Source organism: Myotis brandtii, unplaced genomic scaffold (assembly GCF_000412655.1).
Source record: "Myotis brandtii unplaced genomic scaffold, ASM41265v1 scaffold68, whole genome shotgun sequence".
Lineage (NCBI taxonomy): Eukaryota > Metazoa > Chordata > Mammalia > Chiroptera > Vespertilionidae > Myotis > Myotis brandtii.
In genome coordinates this window covers 2,992,771-3,013,988 of record NW_005370657.1, presented here as the reverse complement: position 1 = coordinate 3,013,988, position 21,218 = coordinate 2,992,771, and the positions used below count along the sequence as shown (strand labels likewise).

Genomic DNA, 21,218 nt, shown 5'->3' with positions numbered 1-21,218 from the left:
TAAAGCTGGAAAAGGGCAATGATAGGCTTTTAATAACTAATGACTAAATATATATATATCAAAGTTGAGTACTTTCAAGCCACAAAGATCAAAGTGCAGAGATCAACTAAAAAAAGGTAATGTATCAAAAACAGCAGCACCTTTTCTAATCTCACACCCAATGTAGGAATTCCTATTAAAAAAGCAGCCCCAGTAAATATTCAGCTAACTCCTTCTAACCTCCAATCCTTACAATTCCTCCCAGGGCAAGAACTGTCCCAGGCAGCAGCCCTCCTTGGCTGGTCAGCTGCCTATCTAAAAGGTTTTGTATTGCCCGGCTGGTGTGGCTTAGCGGTGGAGCATCCACCTATGAACCAGGAGGTCAGGGTTCAATTCCCAGTAGGGGCACATGCCTAGGTTGCGGTCTTGATCCCCAGTAGAGGGCGTGCAGGAGGCAGCCAATCAATGTTTTACTCTTATCACTGATGTTTCTATCTTCCTTCCTTTCCTTCCTCTCTGAAATCAATAAAAATGTATTAAAAAGAAAAAAGGTTCTGTATTATGTCAACCTGAAATCTGCCTCCCAGTAGTCTACCTACTAGGACCAATGTTGCTTTGCTGAAGATACTTAAACAAGTCCCTTTCTACAGACTTTAGAAAATAGAACATCCAACATGCCTCTAATAGCCAACTTTTTCACTATATCTCTTCTACTTCTAATAGCATCATTCCAGAGGCTCTCTCTATTCAGTAGTGGAGATGGACATACTGCTTTGACACATTCTTGGTGTTAATACATGCATACTCCTGGTTTACACACTGAGACTTTCCCATTAAATCTAGTCCAACATTATACATTATTCTGTAAGATTGTTTAGTGATGTAAAGCTCAAAAGACATGACTAAAAGGCAATGTTTACCTGTATTTGAGCGTCTTCTAATACCAAAGTCCCAACTTGAGGTAATATCGACTGACTGGGCATATACATAGCCCTGAGTCTCACCATTGCTTCCCTGAATGTCTGACCCACTGTCTCCAGTCATTGAAGGAGGATGAATCTTCTCTAGGTCAACATCATGATCAATGAGAACCATCTCACACATTCCTGTATCATCACTGGTCACATGTGACTGTCGAATGTGAGCTAGAATGATAGTTGGATTGTCCAAGAAGGCCATCCTTTCTGTGGGCCAATTTCCTTAAAAGGCTATTTTCTCCTCTTCATATTGTTTCACAGGCTCACCTACCTAGAAACATGACGTACACAGCAATATTTAAGAATAAAGCAGAATAATTTTTCAAACAAATTCAATGTGTTAAAATGCTACCATAAAAATCAACATTTATTCCTGTACCTAGGAGCCTAAAAGGATTAAGTCTAAGCTGCAAGGAAATCCTTATAAGCACTAAGGCAGTGGTTCTCAACCTTCCTAATGCCGCGACCCTTTAATACAGTTCCTCATGTTGTGGTGACCCCCAGCCATAAAATTATTTTCGTTGCTACTTCATAACTGTAATGTTGCTACTGTTATGAATCATCATGTAAATATCTGATATGCAGGATGTATTTTCATTGTTACAAATTGAACATAATTAAAGCATAGTGATTAATCACAAAAACAATATGTAATTATATATGTGTTTTCCGATGGTCTTAGGCGACCCCTGTGAAAGGGTCGTCCGACCCCCAAAGGGGTCACGACCCACAGGTTGAGAACCACTGCACTAAGGGCTAAGGCTCTAGTCAATGTGGTCTCCATGGTATCAAGAGAGGATAGCTTGCTCTCTTGCAAAACAAATAACAGTAACTCCTTAGTCCACTCAACTACTGTTAAAACAATACACTTTCCTTTCTTTCTCCCTTTATTCCATGCAGTCTTCTCATCACTTTATGATAGAACAGAAGAACAAGTTGTATTTTCCTCAAACGATGTGCTGAAGTATTAAACTGCATTTCTTCAGTTTACATTCCCCCATCATATGGTTGTGAAGTATCTAATAGGGCATAGACAATGCTTTCTGAGTTACTAGGAAATTTATAAAAATGTACTACCAAAGTAATTTTGTTCAATAAATACATGTTCCTTTCTTCTGATTTAAGACAGTATTGTGCTTTTTAAAATAAAACTTATTAATCAAACTTGTCTCTTACTGGATTAATTTCTTATTTTAGAAACCTAATTATAAGAACTGCTTCCTGAACCCTATTAAAACTGCAATGCTGTTTATTTTGGGAACAAGATGGTACCTCTTCAGTTGAATGGGAATACACAACAAAGAAAATATTACAGAACCGTGGTTAAGAACCTAAGGCCCTATAGGCAAAACTGGGTTCAAATCCTGGCCCTATCACTTGCTAGCTATGTGATGTTGGTCAGAATAATGTTAACCTCTTTCGGCCTGTTTTCTTTATTTATAAAATGGGAATCTCATATAGAAGATAATGCAGATTAAGTGCTCAAAAGAGTCCCTGGCACATAACTAAATATTAGCTGCTATAATTTCAGCTTTCAATTTTTGTTTAAAGTAATCCTAAAAAACATCAACAATTTGCCCTTCTCTAGTAAATTCACAGCAGGTAAATCAAGTGTGTGCTTCCTTTGTGACAGAGGACTCTGCAGGTCATCTGCGTCACCTCCCTGTCCTCCAAAATCATTAGAAGAACAACAATGTGAAAGCTGGATTGAATTTGTTCCTTCAACAGTCCTAGAATGTATTTTTAGAAAGACCTATATAACACCAGATTTTCTTGTCATTTGTTTCTTCTAGAAATGGAACATGGGGGAAATCTAGTTAATAAATCATTATAGCTAACAGGTTTAAAAATGTTCTGTCTGGTAATATATTCTATTGGCATCATTTGGTGGTTCTTAAATAAAGATACTGAGATTAAGAAAAAGTTTAACTGAGGAGCATCTCTAACCAAGTGAATTACATTATCTCAGTTTTTTTCTAAATATATTCACTGAGTACTTATTTTACACAGGGGCTAATGGGAAATGCAAAGTTAAGTAAGGGATCCCTGAATCAAAATTTTATACCCTCACACACACCTAGTATGTCTCCGAATACAATGTGATTCCTCTAAGTGTCAAGTTTCTGAGGCAGTCAGTCTCAGAAATGTTAATGGCAGCCCACCATTTTAAATGTATTAATCAAAAAAATATTACAGAATTTGCCCTGGATGGTGTTTCTCAGTGGTTACAGCGCCGGCTTGCACACTGAAGGGTAGCAGATTTGATCCCAGACCCCAGTCAGGGCACATGCAGGAAGCAACCAATCAGTGTCTCTCTCTCCCTCTCCATCTCCCTCTCCTCACTCCCTTCTACTCAATGGAAAAAATGTCCTCGGGTGAGGATTAACAAAAAAACAAAAGAAAATATTACAGAACTAAAGGGGAAAATTTAAATTTCACTTATAAAAATACAAACTTCTGCCCGGCCAGTGTGGCTCAGTTGGTTGAACATCGGCCTATGAACCAGGAGGTCACGGTTCAATTCCCAGTAGGGGCTCATGCCTGGGTTGCGGCCTCGATCCCCTGAATGGGGCTTTGCAGGAGGCAGCCAATCAATGATTACTATCTCTCTCACCCTCTCCCTTCCTCTCTGAAATCAATAAAAATATATTTAAAAAGTAAATAAAGAAAAACTTCTTATATAGCCACAAAAAGATTTATACAACCACAGAATTACTTATAAATGAGAGTTTTGTTTTGTAACAGAATCATAGGATCACAGATCACCAGAGCTGCAAATATCCTCACTGCAATAACGATAACCGTCTACCCCATAAAAGGAAGGCAACTATTTGCCAGCAAAAGAGGAGCAGGTGCTTTTACCTTGATTTTGAATAGTTCTCCCCCGTAAAAACAAGGGCTTCAGTGAGGAATCACAGGTTCAATGGATGTTCTGGCACTGAAGAGTCAAATGGCAAAGGGCAAAGCAACAAAAGTATACTGAAGTACCCTCCATCTTTTCAAGGAAAATAGACTTGCTCCATCACTTCTTATGAAGAAGAGAGTTATGCGCAAACACTTGTGATGGCACACACCAACTCCCTAATTTTATCCTTATAGAACAAAGCCCTTAAAACACCCCAACATGAAAAGATATCTTCTCTATTAATACATTATAACTTCATACATGAGGAAACTGTATGACTCACTCAACAAATAATGCACTTAATACCACTTCTTTTTAAAAAAAATATTTTTATTGATTTTTTTTTTAAAGAGAGAGGAAGGGAGTGAGAGAGAAACATTGATTGGCTGCCTGCTGCATGCTTCCTGCCAGGGATCGAGCCTGCAACCTGGGCACATGCCCTGCCTGGGAATCGAACAGGCAACCTTTCAGTGCATAGGATAACACCCAACCAACATAGCCACACTGGCCAGGGCAATACTGGTTCTGGTAGGGAGCTCCCCACAGGATGCCTGGGAAATGTGCTTTCCACCTCCCCTGACAAGTACTTGAGGATTCAGACTGTAAGTCTCGAAGACAGGGGCTATAATACCATATCCCTTCTGGCAACAAAGGATCTTATACATTTCAGGAATTCAAAAAATGTTGCTGCCTGACTTCCAAGGACTATACAATTCTGTTGTAGAGATTAGACATATATGAACATGTCATGTGTAAGAGAGATTATAAAGAAAGGATTGCCTTTTTTCTATTAATACAAATACAAGAGCTCTTCAATGTGCTCTTCAAAATTGTCACCTTGGGACACTATCAACTTATTTCAACACTACTTTTTAAAACCAAATAATGTGTTTTAAATCACTTAAAGAGCAGCAAATTATCATTTGAAGGTAGATTTGATTTCTCACACGAAGATATTCTGAACACAGGTTAAAACAAGTTATTTTCTCTCATCAGTTGTAAAAAGATTAAAGATGTTTAAAATTAATGTTGGCTGGGATTCAGAAAAATGGGACTTTTTAAAGGGTAATTTAGATGGAAAAATTCTGTAGATAGAGATGGTGTTTGCACAACAATGTGAGTATACTTAATGGCACTGAACTGTATACTTGAAAATGGTTAAGATGGTAAATTTTATGTTATATATATTTTACCTCATTTTTAAATTTAAATTTTAAAAAAAGATCTATGAAGTGCCACATTAAACAAAATTAAATGTTTTCTTCTTGCTGTTTATAGCACTTTTCAAAGCTTTTAAACTACTAAGGTATCTTGTGAAGCTCCAAGAGTGGAGAATCTAGTAACACAACACATTCCAAACCCCAAACTTACCTGATCCCTAAACATTATTTTCCTCTATGAAAACTGTAATAAATCGATGTATAACAAAGTCTCACAGAACATCGTTTAGAAATGCTGCTCTACACTTTTACAAATGCTATTTCTTCGGGCCCTGAATGACTTTCCTGGATGCCACCAATCCTTGACTCTGAGATAGTTAGTCCTTTTTTTATACCTTTAGGCCATCGGATAAACAATAATTTCAGGCACCAGGAAGTCTGTTCCCCTAAGATGTCCTACCTTTCAAAGGTTCTCCCACTTTTTAACTTCAGGGTCCTCAAAACATATAGTTTTACCCAAACTGGAAGCAATAGAGACATCATGCAGAGTAGGAGGATGTTAAGAGATGTCCCAAAATAATATGACCATTTTTAATGTACGGGGTGGGTCTCCTTTTATACTTCATTCAACAAATATTTATCATTCATGCAACAAATATTTATTAAGTTCCAACTATGTGCTTAGTGTGGTTCTAGGTGCAATGTGGATGCTATTGCCACTTTGCATAACCATTTGTGTTCATTAACGATCATGTAACTTTCCTGTGGTACCTTGGCACATGCCCTATACAGAGGGGAAAGGAGAGAAAGATAGGGAGGGAGAGGGAAGGAGGGAAGGAGGGAAACATCAATCGGTTGCCTTCCCATACATGCCCTGACCAAGGATCAAACCCAAAACCTTTCAGTGTAAGAGGATGATGCTCCAACCAACTAAGCCACACTGGCCAGGACAACACAAATATATTTTTAATAATAACTTTACACACATACACCTTCCAAATTTTACTTCTAATAGCTTATAAAACAAACAAACAAACATGCCCTAGCTAGTTTGGCTCAATGGATAGAGCGTCAGCCTGCAGACTGAAGGGTCCCAGGTTCGATTCCTATGCCTGGGTTTCGAGCTTGATCCCCAGTAGGGGGGTGTGCAGGAGGCAGCCAATCAATGATTCTCTCTCATCTTTGATGTTTCTCTCTTTCCCTCTCCCTTCCTCTCTAAAATCAATATATTAAAAAAAAAAACAACAACAACAAAAACACACACAACATAAGGTACAACATAGTAAAAAAGTAGATGAGAAAAGTAGCAGAGGGGAAGTCACTCAGAATGAATCCATAAGCCAGTGCATGGCACAGATCGTGTACATTTCCTACAGGTAGACTACAGAATCTCTGAAGCAAATTTTACAGATGAAAATGCTGAAAGGTTAAGAAAACTGCCCAAAGCTAGGCAGCTAATAAGTACAAGAATCAAATCGAAGAGCTTGGGATCTTAACCACTATACAGCCTCTCTAAACAGAAGAACAAAGAATTACGATAGTTATAATAAACATGATTTTTAAATATCCTGACATTGAGCTCTTTGGGTTCTGGGGCCTGAGAGAAATTTCTTCCATGGGTCTTTATGAAAGATGTAAGACAGCGAATGTATTATGCAGTAAACTAGACCCTTACTTAGCCTCTCCTCCGCTAATGCAACAGAGAATTGTTGAAGAGCAAGATATAAACAGTGCATGCAATGACTGCTCAAATATAAAGGTCACAACATTTTACACACGAAAGGAACTTCAGAGATCATCTACTTGTTGACCTGAAACCACAGAGGGTGGGTGTCCTTTAAATTCTCAGTTAGGTCTAAGTACCTTTTTTTAAAAACCCTAGAGATTTATGAAACTTCAGCTACAAAGTCCATACCTAAAAATTCTGTTTCTTCTGTTTCTTTAAATAACTCCCATAAGCAAATGAACCCTAAGAACCTGAGATAGGCAGCAACATGGCTTAAAATGCTCAAGTTCAGCTAATGGCTAAAAGGAAATTTCCCTTCTTGAACTTTCAACACTCCAAACATTCACTTCTCTGCCAGGCAGACTTCAAGTCCCCTCACCTGCAATCTGTGAAAACTTGTCTAAATAAGCAACAGCCTGAGGCTTCTCAAAGGTCTGCAAACTCCCAATCAAAAATTACTGCTGCCCCATCAATGTGTCATATAAATGTTGGCATGTTAATTGTGTATTTATAAGATTGTTAATGGTTAGTTAATTTACCTCCCACACTATTATTGTACTTGAAATGATTTAACGTCTGCTGAGGGAGTTAACAACATGTAACAGCAGATGCGAGATTTTTTTTTTTTTTTTTTTACCTTTCCACACTGTACCCCCACTTCATGCTATTAGCATTAGGCAAGTTAAACATGATTCCTATACAAGATTCCTTAAAAATGTTATATAAGTACTCACATTTATTTTGCACAAACAGGAATGATCACAAGTTAGAAATACAAAATCCTTTTTATTATATGCAAAGTCTTCCATTTGTAAAAACCAACAGACCCTTTTTTAAACTAAGATTTCAACATTCTTTGATCTAGTTAAAGTTCTGAATTCATACCTCCTGGAATTTGAAAATAATTGAAATGACCATTAAAATAAAATGCACCTTATTGCTTTTAAATCTCTTTTTCTAACACTCTCCAATTTAACTCTAAATTAAATCTTCATTTATTTTTTAGACCAGCAAAAAAAAATTAAGCTTTTTTCCCCCCTAGGGGAATTAAAATCTCCTCTATGTAAAAATGTCTAATTTCATTACACAGTAAATAGTGAGATCCTATATCTGGAGTTTAATTTTTCCTTTCACATTTTTACTTCTATATTTTAACTAAAGGTACTTACTAGACTAAATCAAAACAACAGAAATGAAATGCTTGTATCTTCTTTTGAATAAGAGGTTCATTCACTACATCATTGCGAGGTAGGCACTGGGAATCCTACAAAAAATTATATAAACACTGGCCTGCATCCTCCAGAGACTGCTTTTACTGACATAAGAGCAACATAAGGCAATACATATTAACCACCAAATGAGACACAAGGACAGTATGTTTTCCAAGAAGCTTCAGGAAGGAAGAGGGTCTCATGTAAGGATGGCTAAGCTTTCATTAGGCAGAATCACAGAGAACGGCAATAGATGACATTTACTAAGCTTGTACTATCAGCTGTACTTTTCATGTAACAACATATTTTATCCTTACAACCACCACAAGATGTAGGTATTAATATTAGCTTCATTTTATAGATAAAATAAAATTAAGGTTTAAAGGCATTAAGTAACTTGCTCAAGGTCACATGGTAGATTTTTAAAAGGCCAGTCTTTGCAGCTTCTCCCAGCAAGACTCACACTGTGATCTACTTTGAGCAACAGAACGTAATGGAATATGGGACTTCTGAGCCTTGATTTCAGGAAAACTTGCCGCTTCTGCTGTTGCCTTCTTTGGAATAATATATTCATCATGGGAAGAAGCCTGGGATAAAAGACTACATGGAGAAGCGTGGGTGTCAACTCAGCTTTCCTGCTGATTTGTATTAGTTCACACAAACACTCCATCCATGCTTTTGTTCCGGCCCTCCGTCCAGTTTAAGAACCCACTGTGGCCCTTGAGTCAAAAAGTTTGCCCACCCCTGCACTAGACCCTATCAACCTACCAGAGCAAGTCTTGTATCCTAACAAATGCTTCCTTTAGGTAAAGGGACACTGACCCTTGATTTTTCTTTTCTTGTACCACTAACCTCCACCTGAAATGTCTCTGAATCTTACCATGTGCCAAGATACAGTTAAAGGGAGCCTGGTACAAGTACAGGGCTTCTCAAACTCTCCACGAACACACCTGAAGGGCAGAGGAGAGTGGGCATAAGTCAAGGTATGACAGAACGGAGGGAGAGCCACCTAGAGCACCATGCTACAAAAATTTATTTTTAGAATTCACTCATATTTGCATCCTCTCCTGTAATATACTACACCTAGAAAGAAGTGCTTTAGTTTTGAACTAAACTATAGAGCGCCATGCTTACCCTGCAGCTTCTAAAACCTCCTGGCACATATTGGGATTCTTATAACCCCAGTTTGAACAGCAAGGTCTAGAGGAAAAACATAGACTTTGGTGTCAGAAATATCTAATTTTGTGAAGATAAAATGGACAACTCAAGACCTAATTTTTGCTCAAAAGATACTTCCTATGACAAGTATGAAGAACAACTGTAATTATTAACAGCAAACTGTATATAAAGTTCTAAACACAAGTTAGACTAAAATATTATTATGCAACTGTTATAAAATAATCTATATTTTCAAAGTGTTTTGAAATACTGTATATTAACAGCAGTAGCTGTGAAACTTCAGACAACCTAACCACCCACCACTCCCAAAACTCCTACAATAACCGTGGAGAAAAAGGACTTAGGCACACATGTACTTTCTACAACTTTAACAGTTAATACCAAATATAATCAAAAGGAGCTTAACTACTACCTCAGTGGGGATGGTGCTCCTAATATTGCTGTAAACTTAACCTCCTTAACTGGAAAAAGTAGAAAAGGTACTTATAATGCAAATTACAAACATTACAGTCAAATCATGCACTGGAGTGAAAATAGATGGAAATCGTGTTTTTTAATCACCCCTCCTCCTACCCAAAGAATGTTAGACACACTTGACGGAAATGCTGCTCACCAAGTAAAGGTTACTCTGAAATACTTCAAATTCCATAAGCACTCAGGATTGCAAAAACTGTGGGAAGAGAATGTTCCAAGCACAGACTAACAGACAGAAGGCACAAATGGAATAAACCCTGACACATGATGACTACCTAAGGAAGTCTAATCTGAAAACTGAATATATTTGTTCTCAAGTCATTGAACAAGGTTCAGTTTCTGAAATATGTTCAAAGTAACATATTTTGTAAGTCTAAAGTATAAATAATAGGGATTTGTTGTTAAAGATAACTAAATAATTTCCTTCACCTAGTTTAGATACACAGGATGGGCAAAGTAGATTTACAGTTGTGAGTGTGTGAAACATGGTTTACTCTTGTATGATTATTTATTAACTAGAGGCCCGATGCATCTGCCCAATGGTCATTCCGGAAGGTCATTCTGCTGTCCGGTCTAATTAGCATACTAGCTCTTTATTATATAGGATTATTGTATTCTTTTCCATATGAACAACTGTAAACCCACCTTTGCCCCATCCTGTATAAATCTCTATCACATTTCAAATTTAAGTTTTTACATATTTTACTTTTTTATACCAACAATTTTATTTCTTATCATGTGTTTTTGCCTAAGCTTACGAGAATACAAGTTATAACAAATCAAAATTTATATTATAATTTTGCGGAGGTGATCACCCTTTTAATTCTGTTCATATTTTAACAAGGCAACTTTAACCCAGTGATCAAAGCTTCATTAGCTTGTAAACAAACTGTTTCTCAGGTAAACTGAATTGCACCACATCAGAAACTTAAGCAAATAAATAAATACAAAAAAGGCAGGGAATATAAATTAGGGCAGACAAATCTGTATCTAGCCTCATGCCGGTAAAGAGCATTCTATCAATATAGTGAAATGCTAATCTCCTAATTAACAACCTAATTAGGTAATTATGGCTTTGCAGAGGGATGCCGAAATGAAATATGACAACATGGTCACCTCTTTATATGGCACCTGTGGGCCTTTTCAGCTGTCATTGCAAAGAGTGCAATATCAATTTGAACAGATGACAAAGTGCTGTCATTTTTCATTCTGGTAATATACAGAATGCTTTGGACAGAAGCAGTTTACAAAAAGAAACATCTTGCCGGGTATTTTCCTAATTTAAATATGCTCAAATATTTTGTCAAATTTTTGCACACTTTTTATATTGCATATAGAATTACCATGCACATTTTTTAAAAAACTTAACTGGCCATCATGCTTAACTGTGCTTGCTGAAACTATTGCAATTTCAGTGATGAAGTATATGAAAATTAGAAAAGGGTAAAAGGCACCAATACATTATGACTTTTAATATTTATGCATTTTTCATATCACAGAAAAATTAAAATCCATACTTTGATCTTTAATTTTTTTCTTACAAAAATGGGAATTTACACAATTTTCTATAACAAAGAAGCACTTCCCAATATCTAAGCATTCAATCCACAAAAAAGCTCCATTCAAGGGTGGGAAAAGTACAATTCTTTGTATGGAAAACAGAACAATAATTAATAAATAATAATACAAGAATAAACTCTGTACTCACAACTGTAAGCCTACTTTTGCCTACTCTGTACATATCAATGCCCAGCCTCACAGATATGAGAGTGCACTCTCTTTGAAACACAGACCTTGCCGGATGGCATGGCTCAGTGGATGAGCATCGACCTATGAACCAGGAGGTCACTGTTCCATTCCCAGTAAGGCCATATGCTCTGGTTGCGGGCTGGGTCCCCAGTGTGGGGTGTGCAGGAGGCAGCCAATCAATGATTCTCTCTCATTATTGATGTTTTCATCTCTCTCCCCTCTCCCTTCCTCTCTGAAATCAATAAAAATATGAAAAAGAAATATGCAATACGTTCATCAATAAAGAATTTAAATTAAAAAAAGAAAAGAAGGATGTGTCACAGGACTACTCACTACCCACTGGCCATTAAAGAGGTGATGGTAGGTAGACTGGGACACTGGTACATTCCAACATGAATACAACTCTTCTTCCATAATATGGTCTTAAATAGGATTTTGTGGGAAGGACAGGAAGGCTAGCTGGGAAACCTCAACATCATTTATGTCAAGAAACATGAAACTAAATTCTAACAACAGAGGTGAAAACTAACTTGAAAATACAATCCATTTATAACTCCAAATCATTTGCATGAATGAAAACTTTTTTTGTCAAAATGATATTCACTGGCTCTATATTAATACCAAGTTTAAAAGATTTTTTTATTAAAAAGTTATGTTTATCAGAGAACATTTTAGAAAACAAAAATGCATAAAGACCTATCCTCCTACCACCTATTTCTTTTCCTTCTTACGACATAACTGGGATCATACTTTATATAGTTTTATATACTTTTTTCACTTCATGTTACATGATAAGCACATTAATGTCATTAATATTCTTCTAAAACATTTAAAATGACTGCACAATATTCCCATCCTATGGCTTTTCCATAATTTCTCTAAACCCTTTGTTAAATACTAAAGTTGATTCTAATTTTTACTATTATAAGTACTGCTACAATGAACATATCTGAACACGAATATTTCCTACATCTCTATTTCTTTAGCAACAGTTCCTAGAAGTGGAATTGCTCAAAAGGCATGTTTGACGTATTTTAAGGCTTGTGATAAATACTGCCAAAATTCTTTCCAGAAAACTTTTACCAACTTATATTCCCCCCAGCAATATATGAATGACCACCATATCTCACCACCAACCTCTGCCAGCAATGAGTATTTATTAGAGTGCTATTAAATCTTTAAACTTCAGATCATAAGATTATACCTGTAACCAAACATTCTCAACATAATCAATAACAACTTTCTGTAGGAATTAAGTTAAAATGAGTAAGGAGGGCCATGGTTGATGATGGTCCCAAAACAAGGGCCAGTTCCAATATTCAAATCTAGAACAGCATGGAATAGTGACAAAAGCACTGTAATTAGAGGAAAAATCAAGATTCAAATCCTACCATTGCCATTTTAGTAGCTCTCTACCTTGAACCACTTTACTTCTCTAAGCTTCAGTTTCAGCATTTGTAAGATGGGAATGAGAACATAATATGCTTTTGTTCTAACACTTCAACAGGTAGTCACGGGCACACACAGAAAAAAAAGTAATATATGAAACTGAAGGTATTTATTGTTATTTAACAGATCAAATCATTTAATAGCCTAAAAACAATACTGAAACCCTTTTCTCGATAGTGCACAGTTGGTAAGTGTGCTAAGTAATGCACAACGCACAACTAGAAATTAGACTAATTTCATAATCCAGACATGAAAATGAAAAGTCTCACTCCTTCATAATCACTCCATAGAATCATTTGTTACATTATACTAACATCGGAATGTCTTGGGCCCCTGAAAGATGGTACCTGCATCTCTCCATAAGTTATTTCAGTTAATCCTCACAAGTAGTATATGAGATTGGCATTCTTGTCCTCATTTTGCAGATTGTGATGGTCACAGTTTATAACTGACAAAGCCAGTATTCAAATACAGGTAAATGTGACTTCAAGATTCAAGCCTGCACCTCAGTTCTTTGTTAGTCTCTTTTATAACAGCAACTAAAATTCAGATTAAAAATTTACTTTGTTTTAAAAAGAAAACCACTCCTTCAAATAATTTTCTACCAATTTTTCTGCTGAAGCAGTACTTATCCTATATAATAAAAGGCTAATATGCAAATAGACTGAATGGTGGAACAACCGGAACAACCAAACAACCGGTCACTATCACGTGCGCTGGCCACTGGGGGCGTGCGGGGAACGTGCTGGACGTCGGCTGTGGCAGGATGGTAGAACAAGTGAGCGGGGGCGCCAGACCAAGGTGGGCGCCGGTTGCTGTCATTGGGGCGAGCCTCTGGTGGTTACTGAAAATTCTTTGCTCCTGTGTGCCGCGGTCTGGCCCGGTGCTTGCACCACCAGCCCTGCTCACACCCGCTGCTGGCGCTGGAGCTGCAGCTCACACCCACTGCCAGCCCCTGCACTGCTCTCCCCCACAGCCGATGCCAGAGCCGCCACTCATACCCACTGCCAGTGCCTGGCGCCGGTCCTGATCGCTCAGTGCCATCAGCGGGTGCGAGCAGTGGCTGCTGGCTGTGATCACCCCTGAGGGCTTTTCCACCTCCCCCTGCTCCTGAGGGGTGATTGGGGCAGCAGCTGCCGCTCGCACCCGCTGCTGGCGCCATCTGCAGATGCAAGCGGGGCCGGCGCCATTAGCGGGTGAGAGCAGCGGCGGGAGCGGAAGGTTACTGAAAATTCTTTGCTCCTGTGTGCCGCGGTCTGGCCCGGTGCTTGCACCACCAGCCCTGCTCACACCCGCTGCTGGCGCTGGAGCTGCAGCTCACACCCACTGCCAGCCCCTGCACTGCTCTCCCCCACAGCCGATGCCAGAGCCGCCACTCATACCCACTGCCAGTGCCTGGCGCCGGTCCTGATCGCTCAGTGCCATCAGCGGGTGCGAGCAGTGGCTGCTGGCTGTGATCACCCCTGAGGGCTTTTCCACCTCCCCCTGCTCCTGAGGGGTGATTGGGGCAGCAGCTGCCGCTCGCACCCGCTGCTGGCGCCATCTGCAGATGCAAGCGGGGCCGGCGCCATTAGCGGGTGAGAGCAGCGGCGGGAGCGGAACTGCCAGCAGACAGAGGACCAGGGGCCAGGGCGGGAGGGGCCGGGCGGGGGCGCGGAGGTTGGGTCAAGACCTGCCCCTGTGCCTGCCACAGCCTCGCAGCCCACAATTCCTTTCAAGGTGCACGAATTCGTGCACTGGGCCCCTAGTTTATAATAATATACCTTAAAATGAATCTATAGGGAACTAAGAAAAATGTTACATCGTTTTGAATGTGTAAAATTCAGTCCATTTTGTCTGCATCAATAATAAAAGCATATTCAAAAAAGTGTACTCAAGTATAGGATATGAATTTAACACTGCATGTATGTATGGGTAAATGTGACATAATATTCAATTTATTTCACAAGTGATTACTATAATTTAATTCCAATACTTATTCTAATACCTTCTTGCTGTTTCCAGAATTTAAGTTTTGTTTTGTAAAATGTTTCTCCCATTTTTCTCACTTTCAATTACTTAAAACTGTTTCCTTCTTTGGGTCCAAATTTTGTGTTTCCTATATTAAATCTATCTTCCCAATATATCTAGACTGCTGCCAACACAAGTTAATAAATTCTGAATGACTGCTCAGGATTTATTTTCTTCATTTTTATATTCCATGTTATGTCCTTATACAATAGAGTATGAATGAAAACAAGTATCTAGAAGACCAATATTTTTTCCAATTTTCACCTGGTGGAAGCTGGGTATTAAAATAAAAATAAATTAAACTCTTGGGCTGGGAACTCCCTGACCATATTTCTCTCACTATGCTGGGTGTCTCTATGCCCCCTTTCAATCTTGTGTATATATAGTCAACAAAGCACTGTATGCATTTGGGGAGCACCTGGCCTGTCAAGGTCCTTTCCCAGAAGTAATGAACAAAGAAGAGGGGGAAGAGCTGAGCAGTAGCTCCCTACCTGCCAAGAGAGGAGGAACAGCACTTCAGATTTGAACCATTCTCTACTGGGTCTACCAGTAATCAGCTGTGTAACTTTAAGCGTGTCAATTAGAATCAGAAAGCTTGGCATCCTGAAAAGATTTCAGCAAGACTTGATTTGAGCTCCTCATTATCATCCAGATGGGAAAAAGATACAAAAATTTCTAAGTGGCTCAACCAAAATCAAAAGGCTGTCAGCAGCATAGCTACAGTCAGACCTCAAGCCCCTCTCAATCAAGTGCACTTTCGACTAAACTGTCTTTCACTGGGAGCCAATTTTTTAATCTCAAGAGGTTATGTTTACCCCCTATGTTCACTCCATGGCACTGTACAGAGGACCAACAGAGGCAAGAGATTTTATAGCATTTAAAGTGCTAAAAGAATTCCAAGGTCATTTCCTCATCAAGCCCCATCCCTCCTGAAATTTAGTCTGATTATATAATAAAAGCATTCACCCTGCCACTTCCCCAAAGACATCAGTATGAGTCAATTATAAAACCCTCTCACTCTGGCAATTTACCAGTACACGTCTATCAGTAATCTCGACTTGAGTTGTACCTCCTGCTTTGAACAGTGAATACCAAAATTTCAGCGATAAAGTACATCAGAGTTCACAATCAGACAGCCTAGGACTGTACACAGCACACAAATGTGCTTTAGTCCACACAGCAATTTTTTAAACGTCAATTTTTAAAAATGAAATACATACATTAAACCCCAGCCCTGGCTGGGTAGCTCAGCTGGTTAGAGCATCAAGCTACTACACCAAGGTTGCAGATTCAATCTCCAGTCAGAACACATACAAAAATCAACCAATGAATGCATAAATAAGTGGAAAAACAAATAGATGTTTCTCTCTCTCTCTCTCTCTCTCTCTCTCTCTAAATCTATCTATCTCTCTCTCTTGCCCTCTCTCTCCCTAAAATAAAAATAAATTTTTTAAAAAAAAATACATTAAAACCCAGATTTCCAGCATCTCTTCTTTTGTTGTTGTTAATTTTCACCTAAGGATATTTTCCCCATTGCTTTTCAGAGAGACTCGAAGGGAGGGAGAGAAGGGGGGGAGAGGGGAAGAGAGAGAAGGAGAAATGGGGAGAGAGAGGGAGAGTGACATTGATGTGAGACACAAGGATTAGTTGCCTCCCCTGGGGGGAGGTGGGGGGAGGAAGTAAGGGGGGTAGTAAACTGGCAACCAACCGCTATCTTCAGACTGGACATATGCCCTCCAGTTCATCAAGGTCTGTCCTACTCTCTATATTACATCATGGGCATTTGAGTTGGAGACCCCTGAGGCAGATGCTCAAAAGAAAACTAACTTAATAAATATCTGTTCACTCTTTTGGAAAGTCCAATTTTTTTTCTGGCATTATCACTCACTAACTAGGTGACTCTTGGGTCCCCTACTTAATCACTAAGCTTCATCACCTATCTCAGAGAATCATGAAGACTGAAGGAAATGAAGTATAGGAAAAACATTTAACAACGACCAGAACTTACTGTAAGTGCTCAATTATTTTAAATTTAACACAAGTTGAAATGAGCTAACTTTTATGTCAAAACGTCTCAAAAACTTAAAACCCACAGGAAACTCAAGGTCAGAGAACCTACTATGGGAAAAAAACATCATGTGACAGAATTCCTTGTCATATAATTGGCATCTATTGCTGTGTTCTTAACAATAAGGCCTATATATCAGAATAACAGATTTCCAGCAAATTCTCAGCCTGACCCTTTAGAGATCCCCTGAAGTACAACAGTTTCTAAAGTCCTCAGTTATGAGTCAACTGGCAAAGCAAACCCCCCACGAAAAAAAAATATATTTAACATCACCGAGGAGGCAATGAGCTGCTTGAGTGCAGGGGCCACATTCAGTCCTCAACATCCCTACTGCCCAGCACAGTGACCAGCTCACTGAAACAGCTCAAGGGCTAGCTCTTCTCTGAAGCCTCCTCAGAGGGTCCCCGTCCACACCACAAAGCAGAGTGGAGATTCCAAAGTCTAACAGATAATCCCCTCCACTCACAGCCCCAACAGCTGCATAAACTCATGGAATTTATTTAATCTCTCTGTGCTCTAGTTTGCTCATCTGTAACATGTACACTGTCCAGTACAGAAATAAATGAGAAAATACTTTTAACACAATGTTGGCACACAGTAAGTGCTCGTTAGCTATCATTATTAGCGTTCCCTCTTTTGTCCTTCGTATCCTCGGGGATTGCCATCTTTGTACCTCAAGTACTTTACTACAGTTCACCAGCACACAAATATGTCTCCCCCACTAGAATGTCAACAACCTCAGAGTAGGGACCTGGTTTTATTCCTCTTTGCATTCCCAGGGTCTAACATTTTCCCTGTTATGAAATCACAGATCCTCAAAGTATTTATTAACTAGGAAAGTTATAAGAAGAAACTGGAATTTACTTCTCTTGCCTAACACTCAATCCCTCACTGACACTGACCCCTAGTGACCCGCCAACTTTACCTTCCAGTATCCCCACACTAAAAAGAAGCAATGGCTTGCTTTATTAAGACTGGTCTACTCACCACTCTAAAACCATACCAGTCATTGCACCTTTGCATCTTATAGTTATCATTTCAGAGACCTTACCATGTGTCAGGCCTTTTATCCACATTAGCTTATTACATATTCACAATACTCCAGGAGGTCCATATTATCCCCCTATCCCAGTGGTCGGCAAACCGCAGCTCTCGAGCCACATGCGGCTCTTTGGCCCCTTGAGTGTGGCTCTTCCACAAAATACCACGTGCAGGCGCGCACGTACAGGGAATGTTGTGGAGTGAAAGATGTAGTGTCGAGGATTGAGAAAGGTAGGTTGAGATGGTTTGGACATATAGAGAGGATGAACGAAATGAGATAGACGAAACAAGTATACAAGACCAGTGTGGATGGGAGAGTTGGAAGGGGTCGATCTCAGCGAACGTACCTCAATCAGACTGAGGATGTTTTTAGCAAAGGCCAGCTTAGGAGTACCCTAATTAAGTTAATAACAATGTCCCTACCTATATAGTTTAAGTTTAAAAAATTTGGCTCTCAAAAGAAATTTCAATCGTTGTACTGTTGATATTTGGCTCTGTTGACTAATGAGTTTGCCGACCACTGCCCTATCCCAGCCCATACTTGAGGAAAATAATGCTTAGAAGTAAGAAACTTGCCAAAGGTCACATATCTAGCCAGAGGAGGAACCAGGAATGGAATCCAGAGGTCACGGTTATTCTCTACACAATGCCTTCCTTTCTCATATTCAAAGCTGAGCTGACCCACCTTCTACCTTCTTGCTTTGAAAGATCATGGTCTTCCCTTCATTTAAAAGAACATCTATACCATTAATTTTGACACTCATATTTCTTTCTCTTGTATACTTGTTTCAATATGTACTTGATATCAAGAGCTATGGTGTGAGAAAGAAGGCAAAACACATAATGGAAAAAGCACAGATGTAGGCATCAGACAGACCTGGGTTTGAATCCTGGCTCTGTCTTGTACCAGCTGTGTAACTTATCCTGAGTCTTCCTAATCTGTAAATTGAGATTAAAATGATTAAACAAGAGAAACCTATATGTAATACCCAGTACACAGTAAATAATAAAGCTTAGTTAACCCCACATAATGAAGCATTACCTGGCTACAGCACACTCCTCAAAAACAAATGACCCAACCCCAGTTCTATGTTATCACTGTATCACAGAAAGAACTCTCACACAGTGTACTTATCACTCTGTGTTGGAATTATTCCCTTATCTCTCTCACTAAATTAAGCTCCTTGCTACTTACCTCTACATTGTCTGGCATGGTAACTGGTATCTATCCATGCTCAGTAAATGCTTGCTAAGTAAAATAATTACAGATTCGATGAGTGTTTATAGCAGTGGTTCTCAACCTTCCTAATGCCGCGGCCCTTTAATACAGTTCCTCATGTTGTGGTGACCCCCAACCATAAAATTATTTTCGTTGCTACTTCATAACTGTAATGTTGCTACTGTTATGAATCGTAATGTAAATTTCTGATATGCAGGATGTATTTTCATTGTTACAAATTGAACATCATTAAAGCATAGTGATTAATCACAAAAACAATATGTAATTATATATGTGTTTTCCGATGGTCTTAGGCAACCCCTGTGAAAGGGTCGTTCGACCCCCCCCACAAACGGGTCGCGACCCACAGGTTGAGAACCGCTGGTTTATAGGATTCTAGAAAAGAAATAATTTCCAGCTGGGATTGTACTGAATTGGTTGAGGGAGGCCAATTTCAGCTGGGCCCTGGGTAACACCTCAGTAGCTCGCCAACAGGAAAGGAGAAACCTTCTAGGCAGGGAGAATGTCCTACAGAACACACGGGACAAAGAAAAGAACAAATATGACTGGAGGCCCTACTTGAGTAAAGGATCAGAGTAGAGTAATTTAGGAAGGGGGCCTTTTCAAGCATAGCTGGAACTTTAGCCAGGCACCAGGTCAGGGGGTGTAGAGGGATGTAAGTTCAGTATGGGATCACAGTAGCTGAAGGTAGGTATGAGCACAAAGCTGAATGGAAAGGGGGCCACCAGCACGCCTCATGGCTCCAGCAAGCTTGCAAAGTGTGTAAACCAAAAAAATGGAAAACAATGATCAAGGCTTCATCAAGAACTCTTTCGGCATTTATTGAGCATCTCATGTGGGCTCATTGTATATGAAGAATAAAAGATGGTGTCTCGCCCTAACTGGTTTGGCTCAATGGATAGAGCATCGGCCTGGGGACTCAAGGGTCCCAGGTTCGATCCCGATCAAGGGCATGTACCTTGGTTGCAGGCACATACCCAATAGGGAGTGTGCAGGAGGCAGCTGATCGATGTTTCTCTCTTGTCGATGTTTTTAACTCTCTATCCCTCTCCCTTCCTCTCTGTAAGAAATCAATAAAATATATTTAAAAAAAAAAAAGATGGTGTCTCCTCTTCCTCCTCTAGTGGGTTTTTAAATTAGGAATCCACCCCTTCTGCTTGTCAAAACAGAATGAGCATGTTGGTTTGTTTGAACTAATGTTTATAATAAACACTTGTCTCCACTTGACCATTCACACCTGGGGAAGTTTTGAACTTGGCTGGTTTTGATTTACAACATGATGCTTTGCACGGTGCCAGATACTGTCATAGGCTTCAAAAACAACTTGCGATCATTCAGGATGAAATTCTAACCAATTTCTGAGTCGACTTTTTGGGCTCACGTTAAAGTAATACTCTTGTTGAAACTATAATCATTTTTTTCTACTTTAAACAGATTTAGAATACTCTTTGTCACTCCCCAAACGAAAAAGCTGAATCAAAGTTACAGCAGCACTCCACCAAGAAAAAGAAAAAGTTCTGCAAGGCCATTTACCGCTTTGTGGCAATAGGGGGAGGAGGCGCGAGGAACCGGAGGCCACGCAGGCAATGCTTTAAAAACTTTGATTTTCACATTGTGACGATTAGAACACCTAAATGTGGGGCCGGCAACTGCCAGAGCCAATAGCATCCTCCTCCCTCCTCTCACTCCTCCCCAACACTACCAGACCCACTAGCTTCTCCTCCCCCAAGTCACACACCCAGCTAACTAGCTGTCAGACTCACAGCAGCCTCCGGTTCTGGAAAGGGCCAGGAAACGGACGCTCATGGGAGAGAGACCTGAGCAAGGAGGGCCAGGCAAGCTGCCTGCCGGGCACCGCCGGGCGCGGAGGAGTGAGGAGCCGCTAGGCTCTCCAGATGGCTGGCAGGAGAGCGAGCGAGTAAGCTAGCGGCTGGGGCAACCTTTACCTGAAAGTGCTGCCACGCTACCGGCCGGGGCGGCCCGGGACACGTTCCTGGGGGGAGGGCCCGGCTCCTCGGTGCCTCTCGGCCCCAGCCCCGAACTCTCGGAA

The 21,218-nt window shown here is 39.8% G+C and overlaps 1 protein-coding gene across 11 annotated transcripts in view; it reads right to left on the bottom strand.

Moving 5' to 3' along the window:
• The window catches only part of MAPKAP1 (mitogen-activated protein kinase associated protein 1), a 190,004-nt gene extending 168,786 nt beyond the window's left edge, over nt 1-21,218 (bottom strand). For 6 of the 11 annotated variants that reach the window (XM_005881493.2, XM_005881490.2, XM_014529391.1 and 3 more), the window contains exons 1-4: nt 21,115-21,212; nt 18,806-18,867; nt 8,839-8,908; nt 900-1,227 (exon numbers count right to left, since the gene is read on the bottom strand). In XM_005881493.2, the coding sequence (XP_005881555.1) occupies nt 900-1,158 (259 nt within the window). In that variant the 5' untranslated portion in view covers nt 1,159-1,227; nt 8,839-8,908; nt 18,806-18,867; nt 21,115-21,212. Of the gene's footprint in view, nt 1-899; nt 1,228-8,838; nt 8,909-18,805; nt 18,868-21,114 lie in introns of all 11 variants that reach the window. The other 5 variants (XM_005881489.2, XM_014529392.1, XM_014529397.1 and 2 more) reach the window with 3 other exon arrangements.